This window comes from Colossoma macropomum, unplaced genomic scaffold, assembly GCF_904425465.1.
Source record: "Colossoma macropomum unplaced genomic scaffold, Colossoma_macropomum, whole genome shotgun sequence".
Classification (NCBI taxonomy): Eukaryota; Metazoa; Chordata; class Actinopteri; order Characiformes; family Serrasalmidae; genus Colossoma; species Colossoma macropomum.
In genome coordinates this window covers 2,192-25,537 of record NW_023495246.1, presented here as the reverse complement: position 1 = coordinate 25,537, position 23,346 = coordinate 2,192, and the positions used below count along the sequence as shown (strand labels likewise).

At 39.8% G+C, this 23,346-nt stretch overlaps 1 protein-coding gene across 3 annotated transcripts; it reads right to left on the bottom strand.

Moving 5' to 3' along the window:
- Nucleotides 1-15,477: 15,477 nt before the first annotated feature.
- Nucleotides 15,478-22,639, bottom strand: LOC118801221 (beta-1,3-galactosyltransferase 2-like). Of its 3 annotated transcripts, none has more exons than XM_036561402.1 (4): nucleotides 22,569-22,639; nucleotides 20,920-20,987; nucleotides 18,192-18,328; nucleotides 15,478-18,070 (listed from the first exon to the last, which is right to left on the bottom strand). In XM_036561402.1, the coding sequence occupies exon 4, from the start codon at nucleotides 18,055-18,057 to the stop codon at nucleotides 17,008-17,010; it is 1,050 nt and encodes a 349-aa protein (XP_036417295.1). In that variant the 5' UTR covers nucleotides 18,058-18,070; nucleotides 18,192-18,328; nucleotides 20,920-20,987; nucleotides 22,569-22,639; the 3' UTR covers nucleotides 15,478-17,007. The 3 variants fall into 3 exon arrangements, with proteins under 3 accessions (XP_036417295.1, XP_036417296.1, XP_036417297.1); XM_036561403.1 differs by having other exon boundaries at nucleotides 15,478-18,065; XM_036561404.1 differs by lacking the exon at nucleotides 18,192-18,328 and having other exon boundaries at nucleotides 22,569-22,633.
- Nucleotides 22,640-23,346: the final 707 nt, after the last annotated feature.

The following is a 23,346-nucleotide window of genomic DNA, read 5'->3' as shown; positions in this document are numbered from 1 at the left end:
TTGGCGGGAGCTCTGAACAGCTTCTGCTTTAGACTAAAATATAAGACCCGTTCTTAGAGGACAGAGAGATGTGTGTGAAGGGAGGAATCTGGAGGGTATAGGGGAGGTGGTGTGGTGGGTAATTTGTAAATGTGGTTTTAGGTTCTCACCTCATCAACAGGAGGGCAGCAAACAGTATCAGGAGCAGAACCACACCGACTGCAGAGGCTGCATATTTCACTGCTGTGTTCTGTGTACATCTGTATCAGTGTAGATGTTAAAAAAATGAATAAATAGAGATTTAGGTAACAAAATTAGAGTGAAATGGGGGGGGGCAGTCAATAAACAAAGAAAACAAAGATGAAGAATGTGACACAGGCATTACAAAAACATACTGAAAGGACACAAGGCAACACAAAAACAGATAAAACAAAAAGAAGCAAGAGAAAAAACTGGAGCACAGATTAAAAATTACAATTACAAGAGGATCTGCATTTTTGTTTTCATTTACATATATGAATATAATACATACCCAAATTAATAATGACGTTCATTAAATCAAATGTGTGCGGCTCCAAATTATGTTTTAAACATTTCACAGTGTTCAAAAGGAGCCGCATTATTCGTTTTTAAAGACAACCATCTGTGTACATCTCTCCAAAATGAACAGGTAAATCCACACTGAAAGGATGAGTGTACAGTTGTCTTAATCTCAAATTTAAATCTCTTCTGAAGAAGCTTTCTAAGCCAAAAGATGTTAAGCATAATTTTACAACATGTCTTGTAGGATCAACCCGGAAATGACAGATAAAAACAAAAGGCTTTGTCTCTTATTGACATTACAGGAAGCTTGAATCAAACAAGTCTAGGGATTTTCAAAGTAGGCAACAAAAAAGTAGGATTTCAAGAAAAAAGTTTGAAAATATCTTTGGATAAAACTGAGGAAACTGTTTTAACTGTTTTAATGATACAACCTCTCAGCCATTTAACCCTAAACATCCCAAGAAGAGATTCAAAAGATATGGCTTTTAAATCTCCTTTATCATAATCTTTGATTACTTGAGGTTTCCGTAAGCTTTATCCCTGCACATAAATATGACAGAGTTGGCTGACTGAATTGCTTTCTGAGATATATGTAAAGAGTGACATGGATAAATAAGCCTCGACTCACTCCCCATTTTAGACAAAAGAATACAACCTAAAATAGGCAAGTCTTGATTTGTAATATAATACATTCTCTAACCAGAATGTCTATGCATTGAATGTCCTCAGACAAAAGTAATTAACCCAACAGCTAAAATAAATATGACATCCCTGGTGAAATACTTTCATAATTTGAAATGTAGGTGATGAACCTTGGGTAAGAGACATACTACTATCGAAATAAAACAAATAACTTACTTTGCATAAATGAAGTCCAAAATCTAATACTTCCAGGGTTTTAAACAGAAATTTGTGTTCCAAAGTATTAAAAGCCTTAAAAGCCTAAAAATAAATACATTTTATTGAGCACTAGTTGAATATGACACTGACTATATCTCCCCCTTAATGAAAGCAGAGTGGGTTTTGTCGATTATCCTACCCAGCCCCCTTTTCAGTGTATTGACATATACATATGAAAGCAGCTTATACTCACAGGAAAGGATTCTATCTCTCCAGTTATCAAGGTGTAATTTATTTTTATTTGGCTTTGAGAAGAGAACTGATATGTTTGTTGTTGATCTTTCTTTCTTTAGTAAGCAAGAATGTAATAAATTCAAATCAGAACATACCTGCTGTAAAAGACCATTCTGATGAGTTGAATGATCCAAATCGATTCTCTGCTTTACAAAAGAAAAGTTCAAATTTTCCAGCTGGTAAAGTTAAATGGGTGCTGTTTCCAATCAGTATGGCATCACTTCCTGTCTTATTGTACCAGGTGTAAGAGCTGGCAGGGTTGGAGTCACTGACACACACCAACGTGACTGAGTCTCCAGATACATACTCAGATATAGACGGGGGTCTGGGAGGGTCTGAACAAAACAGAGACTCAACAAGCAATAAAACCTAATACACTAAAACAGAACCATACAGAACCCTTTAACGGTGGTTAAACCCACTGAAAAAACACTCTTTCAGTATGTTTAGAAAAACTACTGATTACTGTATGTAGAACAACAATATGTGGGATTGAAACTATGATGTCCTTACATAACACATCAAGGCTGGTGGGTGTTGAGTTGTGCTGTCCTAGCTGGTTGTGAGCAGTGCAGTAGTAGAGTCCACTGTGCTGGGAGCTGATGTTGGTGATGGTGTAATTCTGGCCTGTTGTCAGTGGTGCGTCTGCAGCTGCTCTCTGCTTAAACCAGGAGTAGATGAGAACAGGAGGGTTTGCATCACTGCTGCAGCTCAGAGTCACTGAATCTCCCTCCACTCTCTCTCCAGAGGGAATGATCACTGCACTGGTGTTTCTGGGAGAGTCTATTAAAAAAAAACACATTCTTATTCACAAGTGGTTTTAACCTGGTTAGTGACTAGTTTGGGCCAAACAGCCTGAAAAATCAGAAGCAATGAAAACACTGATAGATGACAGAGTGAGTAAAGTTTAAAATGAAGTTCTTACAGACAGCAGGAGAGCAGAGCTCCTCATATCCTTTCACAGCACAGGAGTAGCTGTCTGCACCCACAGTAACAACAGACAGATACTGTCTTCTACTGTTTCCATACTGGTCAGATACAGGCTGTCCATTCTTGTACCACATGTAAGTGTGGTAGTTAGGCAGAGTGCAGGTGCTGCTACAGTTCAGTTTCTTTCCTCCTGTCCCTGTGTCTGACACTGTAACCTTCAGATCTGCAGGAGATTGTAAACAAACTGTAGTGTTATTTTCAGCAATATGATATAGTTATAGTTGACTAAACCTGTTTTACATTATGTGGCTCTACCTGTAACAGACAAAGTGACTCCAGGTTGTCCAGTGTATTCACCTCCATCAGTGTAGAATCTGAATCTGTATGTTTGAGCGTCTCTCTCTCTCAGGTGAGTGATTCTCATACTACAGTCATTCTGGAAGCTCTGTCTGTACTGCACTCGTCTCTGATACTCCTCATCCTCTCTCACATCCACAGGCTCAGCACCAGCCTGCTCTTTAATGAACCACACTGATTTAGTGACCTTCTGATCATCAGGGAAGGTGTAGTAACTGTCAATGTCCACTGATGAACCAATCAGAGCACAGATAGCTTTAGGGGAGTAAGTCACACTCCAGCAGCTGTTCTGATTTGAATCAGCAGAAACACCTGAAACACACAAACTGGATCATCAAAAATATGTAAAAACTCTTAAATAAACGAGCAGAGAACAGAGCCTCAAGTAACTGAATGGAAGCCAATGTGAGAAAATCTGAATACTCTAAATAACTGCTGTTTTGTGTGCATCTTTGGTACTATATAATACATATTTGGTACTATATATATATATATATATATATGTTCTCAGTTTTCATTGGCTTTTGAAAGAATCCATTCAGATTCTGAGTCACTGACCAGTGACACTACTCTGAAACGTGAGTCTGCACCCCTTGCACACTATTCAGTTTACTTTCCCAACTGTCGACTCTGACTGACCCAAAATCTGCAGACTAGAGCCAACCAGTACAGACTGAGCCAGACTGAGAATCTGAGATGAAATTGGGATAAACGTAGCGTAGTGTAACCCTGACTTTACACAACAGGTCACAGGTAACTAACACTAACGGCTAACGTTACCGGCACAGTAAACCCCCCACCCCCCAGCTGCCAAATGGCAGTTCACTGCCATCTCCACTTATGGTAGAAAATCTTATCTTATCACTCATTTTATCACTCTAAAATACAGTCTTTTTTCTTTTTTTTAAATGGCAGGTGAGCTAACTGAGGTATGAATATAATTCTTTTATAATTCTTAAACTGGAACTGTCAGTTTATTACCTAATGAAGCTGCATTGCTCATGGTATATAATATGTAGTTTTTTTATTTTTTTAATCAGGTACTTCTAAAAGAGAATATATGCTAAAGATAACAAAAGGGTAAAGTGCAGATGGAAGAGGTAGTTCAATATTGCACACATCCAGTAGTGAGTATAGTTCACAAATTACATAATTGACTACAACTACCATGAGCACTAGAGCATCACAAAACTCAGGAGCACATACGATTTTTTCTCACAAGTGTGACCGTGATCTTTTTAGTTAATCTCCTCACCCTCATCTGGTGCAGATTACGGGCACTATACAGTTTCATTTTTTTAGGTTTAGCAGGCCTGTAAATGTTGTAACGAAGTCATTAGTAAACTGCACTGCGTTTTTTCAAGTCTTAGTAATTAAAATGAAACAGCCTGGTCTGCCTGTAAACATAACACAGCTGATATAAGTAATGAATCCAAAGCTTTAATCAATTAAATACTTCCCCCTTTGAAAGCCAGTAGGAGAGACTTGCATTTTTTGCGAGCATTATGGAGGACTACTTTCATTCCTCAGGCAATTTTAAGCCAATTTCTATGAGAGTAACTTCAAAATTAACTTACTGATTTGCAGTTTTTAAGAGATGCTGGAATAAAGTTGGGGTTATAGTCAAGGTTTTGGCTGAGTATCACTTACACACTGGAGGAGAGCGCTGCCAGCTGCCATACATCTTACAGAAGTAGCTGCCCTCATCAGACGGAAGAGTGGTGTCTAGCTGAATGCTGAAATCATTTGTGTATGCCTGGTATTGTCCATTCCTGTACCAGTAGTAGGACAGTTCTGCACTGGGTCTGCAGGTGGAGCTACACATCACTTTTACCTCTCTGTGACCTGCAGTCTTACGATCCACCTTCACCTGCAAATCTACACACACATCACATCTACAGAATCACATTTATACATCTAAAGCCTTGCACACACTACATGACGTCTAAAGTCAACAGATCATTTAAGACTGGGTGTCTCACACTATTCAGCTGGATTTTGCACACTGTACAACTTGGGATCACACACTACACAACCTGAATTGTTGCTGAACCAAACTGAACTCACTGAACTCACACAAATTAGACAAACGTTGGCTTGCTGCAGCTGCCATTTTCACCACCATTTGTGCTCAGACAGTAAAGAAGCACCAGGTAAAACATATTTAGGTGAGGATCATGGATGTAAAGATGTGTGGTATCATGGATGTAAAGATGTGTGATCAGTGTGGTAGTATTTATTTGTGGGATCTGATGTACAAGCACTCAGTTTTGCTTGCGCCTTAAGCTCCAAGAATTTTCTACATTTCTGCACAGTAAAATTGTTTATATACAAATAAAGTCAGTCAGAGTGGTTTCATGTGAAATACTCTGTTCTAGAGAAACTTGCCATGCCACAATAGTTCACAGCGGTGATAGGAACCAAACTTTTAAAGCACTTAACCCCTTTAAAAGCTTCCTCACAGAAATCTATCACATGAAATGGTTAACCATACACTGTCTGATGCTTGAAACATGGTTTTACGATAGTGCTGAGATAAGGTTTTGGCCTAAAACACATTTGGTTTTAAGCCAAGGGATGCATGCTGGTTGTTGTAAGGCAAGATTATACTGTGGCGTTAGAGCACGCCTGGGTTCCCATGATGCGTTGCGCATGCTTCAGCAAGCTATATTAAGTTCTAAAAACAGTAAGTAAAGGTTTTCAGTTGGATGTTTAAGTAACCCATGTCAAATTAATAACTCCAGGTGGGATTTTGTAACATGCCAAAGCTAAAGGTTTAAAAAGCATATTTCCCTCTTGGAAATAAGAGCGATTTTCCTCTACTCTGGCTGCCAGGTCAAAATAAAGCTGCTTTATGGTTATGAATTTCTAGCGACAGGAGGAGGGAGTTGAGGCTGGTGGAGGATAAGAAGACGCTGTTAAGAACCGGGCTAAGGGGGCCCAGGAGAAGAGTACACTCTTCCAAAGACAGCAAAAGAAAGCAGCAAGCCGCCGTGAAGCACAAGTGACTGGGGGTGGCCCATCCACCCAGCCCTGGGGAAGAGTGCAATTTCCTTTAGACTTGTGGTGTGCCGGGCAGTGGGGTGCGGTGCCCCTCACCCACATGCAGTCTACGTAAGGAACTAGCTAATGTGCAGCGATCGATAGGGCAGCTAGGCATTGAGGTTGCGGTGTGGACAGGAAACAGCTCACTGCCCTCGTTGACACTGGCTCGTCAGTGTCGCTGCTATGGCCAGGCATGCTCTCTCAGACCGAGAGTGGCACACTGGCCAACTGGGAAGTGACAACCTTCCAACTCACGTCCATCATTGGCAGCCAGGTCGACATAAGAGAGAGGAAGCAGCTTACAGTAGTGGCGGGGAGCCTCAGCCGAGTGCATGAGTTCTAGCTTGCGCCTATATAGGATGCGTGCAAGCTCAGGTGTGGGCATACAGACTGCCACATGGATGTGGAGCTTGACATGCATTGCTGTGACCAGTGCATAGCAAAGAAACAATCACTGCAGCAGTTGCGTGCCCCACTTAGTCTCTCTGCTCTGATGCACCAATGAGAGGACACCCATGGAGCTAGCGTTTGGCTGCCCTCCAGGGGCAGACGAGAATGGCTCACCTGGAGCAGGGTATGCTGTGGAGCCACTTCACCAAGGACACAGCTGTTGGAGTAATTCTTTCAAACTGAGTCGTTGACCAGTGTACACTACTAGATTACTACATCTAGAGTCATTAAAAAAAAACAATCAAACATTTGATATATTCCAATTGCTCTGAAATTTATTTAGGTGGCAAAAAATGTCTGTGCCCCTCACACACTAATTGATTTTCTCTCCCTATTGTCAACTTTGACTGCCCCTAAATCTGAAGACTAGAACCACCCAGCACAGACTGAGCTAGACTGAAAATCAGTTGTAAAATTTGGGTAAAAGTTGTGTAGTGTAACCCTGGCTTTATTTGAAAGAACAGAAACTGTGCATCAGTGTTTATTCATCTGTAACAGTCAGATTCTGCATTCTGCATGATATTTACCTGTAACAGATTAACTCCAGATGAAGCTGATATCCAGTCACTGCTTGATGTTCTAAATCTGAAGTTATAAACTCCAGAGTCTCTCACTCTCACATCCCTCACTGTCAGATCACAGTCATTCTGCTCTGTTCTTACAGAAACTCGTGCTGAGTATTGAGGATCTTTACTCAGGACTCGTTCTTCTCCACCAGAGCTCTGGAGCTGATACCACTCTCTCTCTCTGACTCTGGAGGAATCAGCTGTTGTATATTTACAGGAGATTATCACTGTAGATCCAGTAACAGCACAGAGACTCTGAGAGGAGAGAGTTACACTGTGCTGAGCCTGAACTCCTGAAACACACACACACACACACACACACACACACACACACACACACACGCACACACACACACACACACCAGAAGCAAAAGTTAGATGTGAAGGGGAAACTCTCATGCTCTAACTGACAGAGTGACCACAGTGTGAACTGCTGCTGTTGCTATGAGCAACACACATGTGAAGTTGGCTGGTGGTGTTAAAAAACCACAGAGGAAGTGACCTCAGGTTAAAGTATTCAATATGAAATATTTTAAGAAAGACCTCCAGCCCCAGCGTCTAAAATGTTATAAAAAAAAGACTAACAAAAATAACTGGACATGCTGAATGACCTTTCTAACTTGTACACTTTCAAGTTTACACAACTTGTATAAATGTGAAAGTTTTCCTGTCAGTAATATGAGGGTCACTGCTGCTGTGATATTTCCTGATGTTCTGGTAGACATGACAGTTTACCCTTCAAACACTGCCGATTCTTAAAGGTCTAAAAAATAACAGATTTTGGCAAAATTTGAGTGATAAAATGAACAAATTCTGCCTAAAATAACAGACCAAGCAGGTCACTCTTATAAGTAGTGAGTGTTGATCACTACTCAGCTCACTCTTACTTGCTTTACACTTGCGAACAAGCAGAGACAGGGCAGGTGTGTTTGTGCATTCATTACTCCTCCCTCTTGTAGCTTACCAGTCTCTTTTGAAGACCACAAGAAGGAGGGGCCATCCTGCCCACCTAGAGAGAGCAAGGCTAACTGTGCTGTCTTTCCACTGATGGCTGTAACATCACTGCATCATCTATTATTCCAAGCAGTGTGTTTGTATTTTAGGTCTCTGTTTCCAGTTAAAGGCCTTGAGCTCTGGTCAGTCAGGTATGAGGTTGGTCATACTGACTTGTGATGGACTTTTAAGGGTTTTACTTCCCTAACAACCAGAACCTGAGAAAATGATGGTAATCTTTGCTCATCATGGTTTCCTCATAATCCTACAGTTTCTCCCTCAGAGTGTGAAGCTGTGATGCTCTGTATGATATCTTTGCTTTATAGGGTTTTTCTTCTGTCTTCAGTAGAGTCTTCACTGCTCTCACTGTGTTCTCCCCTCCTCTTTCACTTCTAGGGAACATACAAGCACATGCATACATAATTTGCTTGTTTACTCGCTTTTGTTACGTCTCAAACAAGTTGACTCTCTAAATGCACACCACCTCCCAGACTAGCAACTAACATTAACCTAAACATTTACAATACCTATTTCAGATTTTTAATCGATTAAAAAATGAATATATCATGTTGCAGACTGTGAAGGATCTGTTTGAAAAATCATGGATGAGTTTTGGAATGGAATGGAAGCCAACTGGTGAGATTTGTTGTTAGCTAACTAATGTAAAGTGGATCTTTCTCTGAGTGTACGATTGTGTCAGTATCTGTATTAGGGAGTACATATTGCTTTCCTTCCTCCAGTATTTATGTCACTGTCTGAAAGACATTAGTGACCTTGTGCTGCTATGCTAGTAAATGTGGTGAAGCTGTTAAGAGTATTTTTGGGGCACTGCTTCTAGAGCAGTCTTTACAATAGCTCAGTCCTTCATCTGTTTGTGTAACTGGACAACACAATGAATGCAGCGCCCCTGCTACGGAACAATATGTATTATTTCTACACTAATGCACACAGAACTTTATATTTGAATAACTGGTCATAAAACACAAACTCAAGAGGAAAGCACATGAGAGAGGAGCTTACATCATCAGTCAGTTGAGTATATGTTTAGAATCATGACACTTAGCCCACTTTATACTCTCAACCACAAGGCCAAACACAGAGTGCTTGCAGTGACCATTTAGCTGAAGCTGCAAAGCGATCATGAATCTTAAAACTGATTAGTGTTAGTTTATCCTCAGTCCCGAAAAGCTCACATTAGTTCAAGCTTTAAAATCTGGACAAACAGATTCACAGCATCTAGAAATTTAATCTACAGTCTGTCTTCCACACATGGTGTTTAAATCAGTCTCATCTGTGATTCAGTTTTACTGTCTCATAACAAGTGTGGAGAGTTTAAACAGCGTCTATGAGAACATCAGAAGTGAACAGGCTTTTTTAATACATCTCTGTAAACAGATAATAGTTCATCTCACTTTGACACCATGAGGGAAGAGAAGCTCCTCCCACTAATGTGTATCTCATGCTCCTGTTTCAGCAATGTATTGTGGATCTTGTAGTTTCAGTACATTATACACATAAATACTTAATTTCTAAAAAAAATACTGTATTCATTCACTTTAAATTCTCTCATGATACAAGAATATGATGAAAGTTGGTGTTTTACACTGATCTACCGTGGTCTGTACGTTTGTGTTTATCACAGTATCAGCCTCGTTACATTCCCTTGTTTCTGTCAATGGTTGTCTTATAGCGCTGCAGCAGTGATTTTCTTTAATTAAATCAAATGTTTTTGCTTAATTTCTTTCATGGAAATCAATGATGTGACCTGATAGGCCCTAGACGAGTTAGTGTGGTATGACCCAAATGTAAACTTAAAAGGGCAATTCCATCAATTTTTCAAAGTTTCAGCATGGAATGATCAAGATAAGATTTTTTACTAAATTGCTAAAAAACTACATTGTGATAAATTATGTTGTGACAGCACCTTGCTGTTTTAACCGAGCCTCACCACTCCCCAGTTTCAGTTTCCATTTCTCAAAGATTTAGCTGGCTGTGCTAACGTTATTCCTGTTAAGTTTAACTCAGTCTCCTCATTATACCCCATCATCACTGTGATATTTCATTTCACTTTTAATTTGCTGTTACGTTAAGTTTTCTTTGACATTAACACACAAAGGTAATAAGAGGAAATGAAAGCGGAAAGACTGTGTCTACAGCGACTGAGACTTTTTGTTTTTTTCTGAATGGCAAACGTAGTGCTGATAATGGTACAGCAGTGTTATATCTGAAAATGTTTTCTCTTACCCTGAATGCCCTTTGAGATTTTTAGTAGGCTAACGTTAAATTAAGCAATTTTTAAATCAAATGACTGGACACAATAATCTCTCATAGTCACTGCACACTAAAACTGAGGCAGTGAGATTAGCTTTAGCTAGTAATGCTAATAAAGCTAACCAGTCAGTGCGAAGAAATAGAGAAATATGTGCTGAGAGGGACTATTAGAACCTTGTAGAAATAATTAGCATGATCAGTTATTTTAGAAATAAACACTACCGAGAGCAGTCTGTGCAACCTAGATTAATCTATGTCTGAGGATTATAAAAAAAAATAAAAATTGGTGAAAATTGTGGCCAATTTAATCTTGAGACTTCATCGTCTGTCAATACAAGTGAATTTGTTCACAAGCGGATCTTGACCGCTCCAACATGGCGGATGCTCAGGTGTATCGCCTCAGATAAAGAACAACAGATAACTCTGTATCTAGGTATGTATATCTATGTTTGGCACACAAACTGCTGCCATCAAGTGACTAAATGATGTTACTACACCTACAATCATTTTAAAGACTTTAATGTTTTACATTTGGCTAACTGGAAAAAACTTTCACTAGATCATCTCTTCATGATCCACAGACCTCTGACAGCTTAAGCAGCTGATGATCATCTCAGACCTACAGCCAGATCCAAAACCATAAACCCCCAACATAAACAACACAACACTCACCATGAGCTCAGTGGACTGGACTTTCAGAGCTGAAGATGCAGGAGCTCTGGATCCTGGAGAAAAGCTGAGAGAGATGGACATTACTACAAAATCTTATTTTCATGATTTTAATGAACAGGACTGAGAATACTTTATGTGCTGTGGCTGTTAACAAACGGATGATGTACAAATGTTAATAAATGATGAACAAATAATTGTAGTGATCAAGATACCCAGATGGAGAGGCCTAGATAGACAGAGGAGGAGACCAGCAGAAGCTGATGTGGAGGCTGCAGAGAACAGCACTGCCCCAAATGTTTCATCAGAGGAGAAAAAAAGAAGTCCAGGTGGAGCCTGAAGTCAAAAGAGCTGCTCCAAAGGCTGCTGAACTTTGTCAGGCAACAGCAGAGACACTTAAGTCTCTGGCTTTGATTAGTGAACAGCTGCTGTCTAGTCCTGAACTTGCTGTCAGACAGGCATTTAAACTGCTGCAAGATGAGGAATGGTATGACTTTAGTGAACCAGAGTAGAAACACCAAACTTACAGTGTGCAGACAGAAGATAAGGAGCAGTGATGTGTTTCAGGATAGTGTTCAGACTAGAGTTATAGTGGCTGATAATATACAGTTTAAATATTGTGTAACATACAAACAAAAATTACTGTCTGAATTTTCTAATAATCAGAATCTTCAAATGTTTCCACTGAAAATGTCCATTATCCACAGCTAGTGCTGCTCCTGTGTTAAATGTTTAACATACTGGCTGAATCAGTCTTTATCATGTTTACTGTGATGTTCATCTCATTCTAATGTCTTTCTTTTGAAACAGTGAGTGGAAGATAGAGGGGCTGAAACTGGGGCGTGCTCTGGCAGAGCACCACGATGAAGTCCTACTGTCTGAGATAGATGACATTTGCCTGACCGTCATCCAGGAGGCCAGACACACTTTTCATACACACTCTGTACAAAAGCTCCTGTAGTGAAAACTGAGCACTCTGTAAAAAGACTCCAAATAGCAGCTTTACATTTTCCATCTGTACTGAAAAGATTTCTTTCTTCAGAGTGTTTGTATGTCATTACACACAGTCATAGTCACTCATGTTCTAAGAGAACAATCAGCAACTGAACTACAGACAGAGGCTCACTGTGCTTCTTTTGTGTCCACTGTCTCAGGTATAGAACCTGCGCTCCATGGCAAACAACATCCAGGAACTAGAGAGTGAGGACACTGAAAAGCCCGCCCAAGATGGAGGGAGGCTGCCTCTGCACTCTGAGCCCTTTGGAAATGTGCACGCAATAGAAACATATTCACCTGTGGATTGGTGCAATCCGAAGGAGCTCTGTGTATTTTCCTCAATCTGCACACCTGTCCCTCCACCTGCACCTAACCCAGCAGGTTGCCCAGACTGAGGAGTCTGCACATGCTGGCCAAGAAAGGGAACAAGGCCTACATTGAACCTGGTAAGATGAAGTTTTTAAAAAGTTTTAGTTTAAAAGTCTTTGTTTATTTGTCGGTATGTAGAGCAGAAGTGAAAAACACAGGGTTCACACACACATATATATATATATATATCACACACGATCAGGCGTAACATTATGACCACTTACTATACAGGTGCACTTTGTAGTTCTACAATTACAGACTGTGGTCCATCTGTTTCTCTGCATACTTTGTTAGCTCCATTTACCCTGTTCAGTGGTCAGGACCCCCATGGACCCTCACAGAACAGGTACTATTTGGGGTGGTGGATCATTCTCAGCACTGCAGTGACGCTGACGTGGTGGTGGTATGTTAGTGTGTGTTGTGCTGGTACGAGTGGACTCGTGCACACCTGAGGAGCTCTGTGCACTTCTGTTTCTCCGAACACCTGTCCCTCCACCTGCTGCTGCCAAACCCAGCAGACTGCCAAGACCAAAGAGTCTGCACATGCTGGCCAAGCTTGGGAGCAAGGCTTACATTGCACCAGGTAAGTTCCAATATTGAAAATTAGTCTTAGAATACTTAGAACAGGAGTGAACACCACAGGGTTTATATGCAGCATCACAACGAACCCCATGTAGTTCATGAATAGAACAAATTTTTACTGGAAATATATATATATATATATATATATATATATATATATATATATATATATATATAAACAAACATATATATATATATATATATATATATATATATAAACAAACACCCTCAGAGAACATTTTTTATTACTGTTCTTATTTTTTTATGAGTTTTATCGCTGTGATTATTAAGTGGTAACACATTATTTAGATAACCCACTGTAAATGGTCTGTAGATGCTTATTATTGATGCTAATTTGATTCCTGAAATTCAACTAAATATCTTTTTCTTCATTTGTGCATTTTTGTGTCCTGGGATCAGGAAAGTTAAGGTTCATTTTAATATGCTTTCTGTTTATGGGACTTGTTGCAGGAGATCTGGATATTTGTAAAGTGTATGATATTTCTATGTGCAGTGTCTCATCACTCTTTGTGTTTCTTTGTGTCTCCCACTGGATCTGTAGTCGCCTTGCATGCTCTTCATAATATAGTGTTTATAGTGCAATTTTAAATTATTTGTAGCTGTAAAAATAGATCTGAAATATAAATTCATTATAATTAATAGTAATGTTAGATGTGACATTAGTGATTTTAGCTGTGTCCAGAATGATGGACAGAGCTGTAAATGACTCTAAAATGATGGAGAAACCTGTAAACAACCAAGAATTATGAATCCTTTATATTTGCAACGTAGTAATCAAATCTCGAGACCAAAATGACTATAAAAAGATCATTACAGCATATTTAGCTTTTAATAATAAATAATGAACAGAATTCTTGAAACACTGAATGAAAAATTTAAAAGCACCTGTTGGTTTGAGAGCTCGTCCCATGTTGCTCTGCTCTGCTCTGCTCTGTCTCTGCTTATAGTGAAGCTTAAAGCTGTTGTCCTCTATCAGAGCAAAGTCAGACTCAGCCACTAGAGGAGGACAGAGAACAGTTAGCATTTGCAGCATTTAAAGGGCAATTCCACCTAATTTTCACAATTTCTAGTTTATTCAAAAAGCTCTCATTGTATTTTTGTTTTGCTATCCGGTATCAACCAGAGGAGGATGGGTTCCCCTTTTGAGTCTTGGTTCCTCTCAAGGTTTCTTCCTCTTGCTCTGAGGGAGTTTTTCCTTGCCACTGTTGCCACTGGTTTGCTCATCTGGGGCTCAGACCCAGAAGTAAATAAATAAATAACAAAATAAATCTGGTTAGTAGAACCTTAGATGCCTATAAATACTATGATTAGTCGGCCCGAGTCAGAAGTGCTGAAAAAAATGATTATTAATGATTCCCAGTTTAGGTGTTTAATTACTCCTTATTAAAAGAGCATTTCTGATGTCCATACGCTTATTAATTGTTAAAGTTAATCACTTTTGATGCTAATCATCACTTTTTACACTGAACTGTTTATCATTTTTACACAAAAAACAACACTGTTATTCTTTAATGTGAACCAAAGAGTTAAGAGGGAGATAAACAACTGAACAGTTAAAGTAGATCATCTGTGTAGAAATGAAACAGAACACGATAAACTAACAACATGTCCCTGTATATTCATTAGCAGTGAGAATCACTAGAAGCCCCACAGTATAATGTTATCATGATTTTTGGTTCATGTTATGATTCTTCTGTGAGTTCTGATATGCAATATATTAAATATTAATAGTATTAAAAATATGAGTAAAGGTCTGTTTTTGGATCCAGTTACACTAAAACCAACATTTTTACACAACATTGCTATTAAGAATATTTACCTCTCTCGATGTTGTTTTAATGAGTCACTTCATCTAAAAAAAAATCAATTGTTGATCGAATGTGCGGTGCTGTGGGGTCGAGGGAAATAATGCAGCACTCTCATGGTTGGCTGTAAGTTGTGGGTGTTATAAAGGCTGTTCTGTCAGTCTTTTGTTGTTTCTACCCACAGAATCTCAGTGTCAGTCACTGAAACAGGCTTCCTATCTCAGCACACTAGTTTACAGGACGCAGCTGCTCCAAATCACTGTCTTTACACTAATACAGTGAACTAACTTTAGATGTTCAAGCAATTTAGTCCCATTATCAGCATGACTAGCCTATTTAGCCTTAGGAGACACTGCTAGGCTAGGTAGTGCTAGCATCTGAGAACTTGAAAGGTGGCGCAGCTTCGTTCATTCATAAATAACTAAGTTTGTTCTTCATATTAAGTTCTCTCGTTTTACCCAGGTCGACACGGGACCCATTAACTTATGTAACCTTAATAATATAAAGAAATATGATAAACATTGTTCATAATGTTGGATAAGCCTGTAAAACGCCGCTCTCATAGCAGCACTTAATACACATGTTCTGCCATGCTGGGGGCGGTTCATGCTGAGCCACAATGTGTTCAGAAGACCTGTCACTCCAAATCAGTTGACCAATAGAGAGTGCAGGTGAACGCCCTCTTCTAAGAGCCGCCCCCTGTTAAAAAGTGCCAAAAGTCAGAAGAAAAACAGAGTAAATGAGTAGTAATCATCTTAAAAGGTTAAGTTTGATTCAACTCTCATTATTTGTATTTGTAACATATTTTAGACATTTTTGTTTAATCTGCTTTTCTCTGTTAATCATGTGATTTCTTAGTGCTGTTTTTACATGTATTTGATGTTTAAAGAATGTTTTATAACAAAGCTGAACATTAAAAAAAATGTATTTAGTTGAACAAACTACAGCTGGATGAATAGAAATATACGTCACACTGATTAATGAGAATGAATGTAGCCACAGAAATGAATAAACACACACACTGTGTTCTGCTGCACAGGGCATTTATTTATGGTAGCATACAGTGCCTTGCAAAAGTATTCAACCCCCTTAAAAGTCATCAGATTCGTCTGGCTGACAAATGAACCCGTGATATTTTGTGCTGTCATATTTTATTTTTAAAAGACTGAGACTGAAATTATTTTAAAGTGATAAAAGTTATATAGTTATATCAGAAAATATTCTTTGAGAAAAATGACTGAAAAAACACCCTGAAAAAAATGCTTTTTCCATAAATATTCAACCCCTCTGCTGTGGAAGCTCAAATGAGAGATTTTGCCCTAATGAGGACACAAATGGCTTACAATCGCCTCTGCTTGTGAATCATTTAAAAAGTTCACCTTTTCTGGATAAAAAGCCCCTTAATTCAGATCTAACTGATCAGACTGTGAATCTGAAGGAAAGCTGTGAAAATCAAGACTAAAGATCATTTTAAGGAAATTAGAAATAAAGTTATAGACATGGCCACAAAATAATATCCAAGTGTTCGCTGAACAAATGGAAACTGCACCACACAACGCAGGCACTGCCGAGACAAGGCCGTCCCTCAAAACTCAGCTTTAGAGCAAGGGAGGGACTCTGTGAAAGACACCACAGAGAGGCCATAGCACGTCTGGACTCAGCTAATATGTGGGATAAGGTTTTGTGTATGTATGGCCAAATTTCAAAGTGCTATGTGTGGTGCAAGCCTAACACTGTTCACTCCTCAGCAAACACCATCAGCATCATGTTGTGAGGAGCTTCATGTTGTGGAGATGCTTTTCCTCAGTGGGAACTGGGCATCTTCTTAATGGTGCAGAATACAGAGAGATACAGCAAGACAACCTGCTTTAGTCTGACATAAAACGAGTTTGGGAGAAACTTCACCTTTCAGCAAGTCAGTGATCCCAAACACAAGGACAAAACAATACAGGAGTAGTTGAACAACAAAAAGGTGGTAATTTGTAAAATTTAAAAGTAAATTGTCGTCCACAAGCACCATCCAACAAACCTGATCAACATGAAGTAATTCTACCAGGAAGAACAGGTGAACATCTCTCCCAACAGTGTGCAAAGCTGGTGGGATGCTGTTACGTGGTTCTATCAAGTACTAGTCTGAAGGGATTGAATACTTATGAAAGCAGCATTTTTCAGTTCTGGCTAAATTGGGAAAAGATACAGAAGTTTTTCCATACAGTTAATGCAAAAGCACTGTAAGAAAATTGCAGCCAAAAATATGCAAAAAATAATCAGTTTTGAGTCTTTTCCCTCCAAGTCCTTCATGTAGGCCTTTTTAGGTCCTGCCAGAATGTGATCAGCTGCTGTGGGGAGTTAAGGATGGTGGTGATCACACTGGCAAACTCTTCTCGTTTATAATTACCGCTAAAATAGTCCTGAAACTGGGAGGGATTGGGGGGGTCTGAAGGTGAAATTCCTATTCGTTTCAGACAGGCACCCACGTATGCATCCTCTACGTTAAATGGCTTTATTTCTTTCGAAACCTCAACAATCTTCTCTGAAAGATCATTGGAGAACACATAACCCATCCCCAGCAGGTATGTTGGGTAGTAGTCTTCAGCATATAATTCCTTTGGCACGTACCACTTGGAGTTCTTGTCCCGGATGACTGGTCTGTTCCACATAACCTCTCCCGTCATGTAGTTTTCTTTAGGCGTATCAGGTCTCAGCAACAAGTTCATCAAGTTCTCCAGATTCAAGAACATGTCAGAGTCTATCTTCATAGCGTAGGATGCCTGCGGGCAGTGTGTGGCCAGCCAGTCCATGATTACCATGGTCTTTATCGTCAAGTTGAGGTACGAGTCCATGAAGTTGCTCTGGACGAGGTCATGGTACTGCTGGCTTTCCAGCCTTAGTTCTTCTTGTTGTTTCTCAGCCTCGATCCCAGGCAGACCCAGCGAGAAGATCACCGTGATGGTTTTGTTTTGGACCACGCTCTCATTACCCCATGTGCTCCGGATGGCGTTGCGTGCCTCCATTTCATGTGGAGCCACTGGAACCATGAGGACCAGAAATGGGTTCTCTTGTTCACACTTATGGGGCTCATCTATGATGAAGTGGTAGTTGTGTGGATACGCTTCATGGTAACGGATGGATGATGCTTCTTTCACTGGAACAGCTGTCATATTTATTAGTGTGTGCTTTCTGACTTTTTGGAACCTGATTAACTTGGCAAAATTGTGGAACCACACTGTGGTCGGCTCAGAGCGGATGCCAAACACATAGATCATGACAGGCACAATGAAGGTTACGGACAGCAATAATATCAAGCAGATCTGAAAGCGCAACCTGCTGAGGCTGAAGGCGGCCATTTTCTGGGCTGGACTAAAAGAAATGAGAAAGAGAAAATTAGTCAAAATGAAGCAGCCTTTTTCTTGAAGTAAAACTCTGCTTTTATTTGCTCACTTTAAACACAATACAGGCTCAGTGAGTGATGGAAACTGACCTGATGTTGCTTTGAATTTATGATGAACAGCCAACTTCCATCCTTCGTCTTTAACTTTGCCTTTTACTGTCCACCTTTCTAATAGTCTAGCTCACCGTGCCAGAGGGGTTGTCCTCTAGGTAAGTGGCACCATGTGGCTGTGGTCACCGACAGACTTGTAGTGAAAAAAGCCAGATTTATGTTCCAAGAACATTTGCAACCAGAGGTGTCTGAAAAAAGACCATGCTGACCACATCATCCTCATATGGATTTTAGATAGTGTTTGTCTGAACAAATATTCTAGATTAAAACACTGCATGTCTGTTACAATAACAATGGGCCTCATTCACCAACTGTTCTTATGTAGTTTGTCAGATTCTGACATTCACCAGTGTTTTCTTTATTGGGATTTGTTCTTAGGTAAGAACAGAATCTACACACACTCAAGAGCACAAAGGTGTGAACAGTTCATATCATGAATCTGACATAGACTTTCTCTTGGGACTTTTCTCAAGAACACATTTAAGATAAAACTTAAGAAGATATTAGTAAATGAGCCTCATTGTGTTTCAGAGCTTAATTATTCTGGCCTTTGCTGTTACTCAACCAGTCAAACCTGCAGCTCAAAGTCTTCGATTCACAGTTTAAACTGAAACTTGTCTTCTGACTCTGTTGGGGCTTTGAGATGTCACACTGCTTCCTGTCAGAGTTTCCTCCAGTTTTAAGTGCCTTTTGATGGTGCAGGAAACTGTACTCACTGTCACTCTGGCTTTCTTTGTCAGGAAAGACCTGCACCTTAAAGGGTTATAACAGTGTCCAAATACTGCCCTAGAGGGTGTAATAATTCAGTCTGTTCCAGCACTGCTGTTCTCCAGACATAAGGTTTGTAAGTAATCAACAGAGGCTGGGACACCTGTAGCAACTGTTTGCATGAACTTTCAAAGCCTAATTTACTTCTACTGAACAGTTGTAAGTTGTTAACCAATTATTTGTTCCCTGAAAAAGGCATGTCATGTAAATACTTAGAGCCGTTGTATATCTTTGTGAATTTGGCCTTGTTTTGATCATAGATTTACTTGCCACCTCCTAATTTTTTTGCTTATACAGACTTTAAAGACATTCATAAATTGTTAGATTAGAGTGTCTGTGATCTGAATTTTGATTCCAATACCAGCTGATACCGTGTGACTTAAAATGCAGTGAATGAGGCTCTGATAACAGGGAAGTGTTACTGACTCCATGACAGTCGATGGTCACTTTAAACATTCTGCTTTGGCAGATTCCCACCAGACATACACTGTGTGATTTTAGCCTGTTTTTAAACACACAATCACAACAGCTTCCAGAAAACAGGTGGAGATGTTTGGCTAGCAAAACAGTGATGTAAGGATGATGCGGTCAGCATGATAGTGGACAGCCTTGGCAAATATGCAACGTATTGTTTTGTTTATTGTTTTATAGCCATGAAAGCAATGGTTTGGTCAAGAATCAAATTCACACTTTTCAAATTCACATCATCTTCCCCTTAACACATGTAGTCAGTCAACCAGTACATGATTGTGTTCTCTCTGTCTCACAATCCTCCAACACAGTGGGCTCTAAATATCTCAAATTACATGAAATATGAAGGACAATGATTTATAAGAATCCTTTAAATGTGGTAAAGATGAAATCTTATCTTTTTATTACTTTTTGTTCATTTCATAGACAAACACAGAGACAGACAAAAAATGAAAGAAATGAAGTGTGAAAATATTATGTTCAAAGGATAAAGAAATAATCCTAAACTAATGCTTAGAAACAATGCAAATATGATGTTAAAATTTCTTCAATTGCATATAAAATGTATTTTTTCAGTAAAGCTACTTGAACCTTGCTAGACAAAACTGGCATAATCATGCCATAAATTATGCGACAGCAGATGTCATACACTGTCATGAGTTGTTATGACTTGCCCAAGTTAATGTTGTGTAGCTGAGTTCAGATTTTAATTTTGAGTTTTCAATGCGGTGATAGTGAGACTATCAAACTGTTAAAATGTTAAACTGTAACACCGATACATGTGAGGAGAAACTCTCCTGGTTTCTGACAGAGTGAGATTACAGTTCCTACTGAAAAACAGCTTGACCTGCTCAAGCTGATTAAACCTGTTAAGTTTGGTTGACCAGCTTGATCAAGTTGGTCATACTAGTAGACCAGCTGAACCATCAAGCTTAAAAAAACATTTTTCACTTTTTTTTCTTTCTTTTTTTAGTCCAGCTGGATGTTCAGCTTGTCAACCACACTGACCAACAAAGACCATCTGAAACCAGCTAGCAGCAAAAGCTGATCTTAGCTGGATGATTCAGCAGGGGTGTTAAAGCTGCTGCTGTTGCTACAGGAAATTCAAGAGCATGTGAAATTGGCTGGTGATGTGACAAACACAGAGGAAGTGACCTCAGTTTAAAATAGCTTAAAACACAAAAGCAAGCACTGATGATGATGATCTGTAGATTAAATATACAAAGCTAGTTCAAAAAATAAAAATCTAGTCCAGAGTATTTTATTAGTCCTGGAAGGGTCAGTGTCCAGCAGTTTGGTCATTTCCCTGCTCAAACACACCCACAGAACTTGGATCTGAATAGCGCTGATCTACCACTGCCTCAATCTATTCATGTTTATAAAATGTTCAGAAAAAACAGGACATGTAAAAGAGTTTGTACTTACAGCTTTATGTTCACACAAATGGATGTAAAATGTAAAAGTTTACCTGTCAGTAATATGAGGGTCACTGCTGCTGTTATATTTCCTGATGTTGGGGAAGTCATGGCAGCAGGTCTAGAAGATAACAGAATACTGGGATAAGGCAAACATTTACCAGGAAAGTATGAAGGAATGAATCCTGACTAAAGTTAATGACTAAGCAGAGTCACTGTTTTAGCTCTGAGAGGTAAGAGACTCACTCACTGCTCTCCTCACACCCATTATGGGGCCTCCCTCTTTCAGCTTACAGTCCCTTCTTTCAGTCAAGAACACACACATATTTAAGTGTGATGATCATTTCTCTGTATTTTTCTCTTTGGTTTTTAATTGATGCTCTTTATTTTTCTTTTTTCAGCCCACAGTTTTTCTGTATGCTAGATTATCACTGTAGTTCCAGGCAGAGCACAGAGACTCTGAGAGGAGAGAGTTACACTGTGCTGAGCCTGAACCCCTGAAACACACACACACATCAGGGCCACAAGTTCAGTTTTAAGCGGGGGGTTGTTGTTGTTACACACACACACTCTAAACCGCTTATCCTTCTGGGTCGCTGCCATCGCGTGGAAGGCAGAACACCCGGACAGTCACAGTCCATCGCAGGGCAGACATGCACACACACTCTAAACCGCTTATCCTTCTGGGTCGCTGCCATCGGGTGGAAGGCAGGATACACCCTGGACAGGTCACCAGTCCATCGCAGGGCAGACAGACAGACAGACAGACACACACACACACACCTAGGGGCAATTCAGCATTTCCAATTGGCCTGACTGCATGTCTTTGGACCGTGGGAGGAAACCCATGCAGACACGGGGAGAACATGCAAACTCTACACAGAAATGACCCTGGGTTGCCCGGCCGGGAATCGAACCCAGGCCATCCTTGCTGTGAGGAGACAGCGCTACCCACTGCGCCACCGTGCTGCCGTTGCTGTTACAAACATTGTTTAAAATGCATTTCTGCCTCTTCATCATTACACAACAGCTAGCAAACACAGCATTGTTGACCATTAATAACAAAACAACTGAGTACAATGGTTGGACAGACACACCCGGTGCTGGAAGAGGGGACACTGCGGCAATGTTGTGAACCTGAGCCAGAGGGGAAACATAGCCAGCTGTAATGCCAGACGACCTGTGTGGAGTACGATTCCCACATACCCTCACTGTTAAAGTGTGGTAAGTGCTTCAAAGGTAAGGGTGCCTTAGAGCCGTACTCCACACAGCTGCAAGTGGTCGCCTGGCATTATGGCCTTCTCATTTTGACTGAAGTGACTATTTAATAGTCAGCATCTAAGATTGTTAATAAAGATTAATATAGCAGGATAATTCCTGTTATAGTTGCAGCTGTTCATCAGAAGCAGAGTAATCCTACCTGAAATACACAGCAGGGTGACAAGTGATAACATCCCACATTCAGAGCTCATAATTCCACATTTACTGTGAAATAAAGACACAGAATAAAGTCTTTGTGTAGTTCAACATATTAATGTAACAAACTAAACATCAGATACTCCATTTGCTTCTTACTGAGGAAACTGAAACTCTACTTTGTGGCTTTAACATTTTCACCATGTCCACTGTTACACTCTGATAGTGGAACTCATAGTTACAGTAATATATTTATAGATCAGACAGAGACTACTTTACTACTTACATTCTCCTGTAAAGACCTTTCACAGCTGTGTAACTCAGTGCACAGTGCAGAGTGTGAGAACAGAGTGTGTGAACGTTGTGTTTAAGGTGGGGGTTTCATCAACACTGTTTTCCTTCCTTTTTTCTGCGGTCAGTCAAAATTATGCACACACACAATGAGCATCTTGTTGTGTTAAATTCCAACAGAGATCCACTCATTCAGAATGTGTTAGTTATATCAAGATATAAGATTGTGTTTAATGTTCATTTCAGTTTGTGTGTCTGTAAAGTTCATTAATGAATTAGTTCAAACTTAAAGCTAACAAAACTGAAAGAAATATCCAAGAGAATTATATTCAATTTAAAATGTATTTTCAAGCATTTACACAAAGCAGCTTTAACCCATTAAGACAGGAGTGTTCAAACTTATTCGCGAAGGGCCGGTGTGGCTGCAGGTTTTCAGTGCAACAAAGCAGGAGGTCACATGATCAGTTGTTTAAAGACTGAGACTGACTGACTAAACAAGTGGAATCAGGAGTGCTCTTCTCTGTTTGGGTTGAAAACCTGCACCCACACTGGCCCACTGCGGATAAGATTGGACAGCCCTGCCTTAAGAGGAAGAGGAAGGAACATTGAGAGGAGCCAGGACTCAACAGAGGAACCCATCCTCCTCTGTTCTGCATCGGAAAGCAAAACAATAATACAACAAGAGCAACATGACTAAAAATAAAGATTTTACAATAAGTATACAATGATGAATACAAAATAAAGAACAGGAAAGAGTCGGACATTTAGATCAA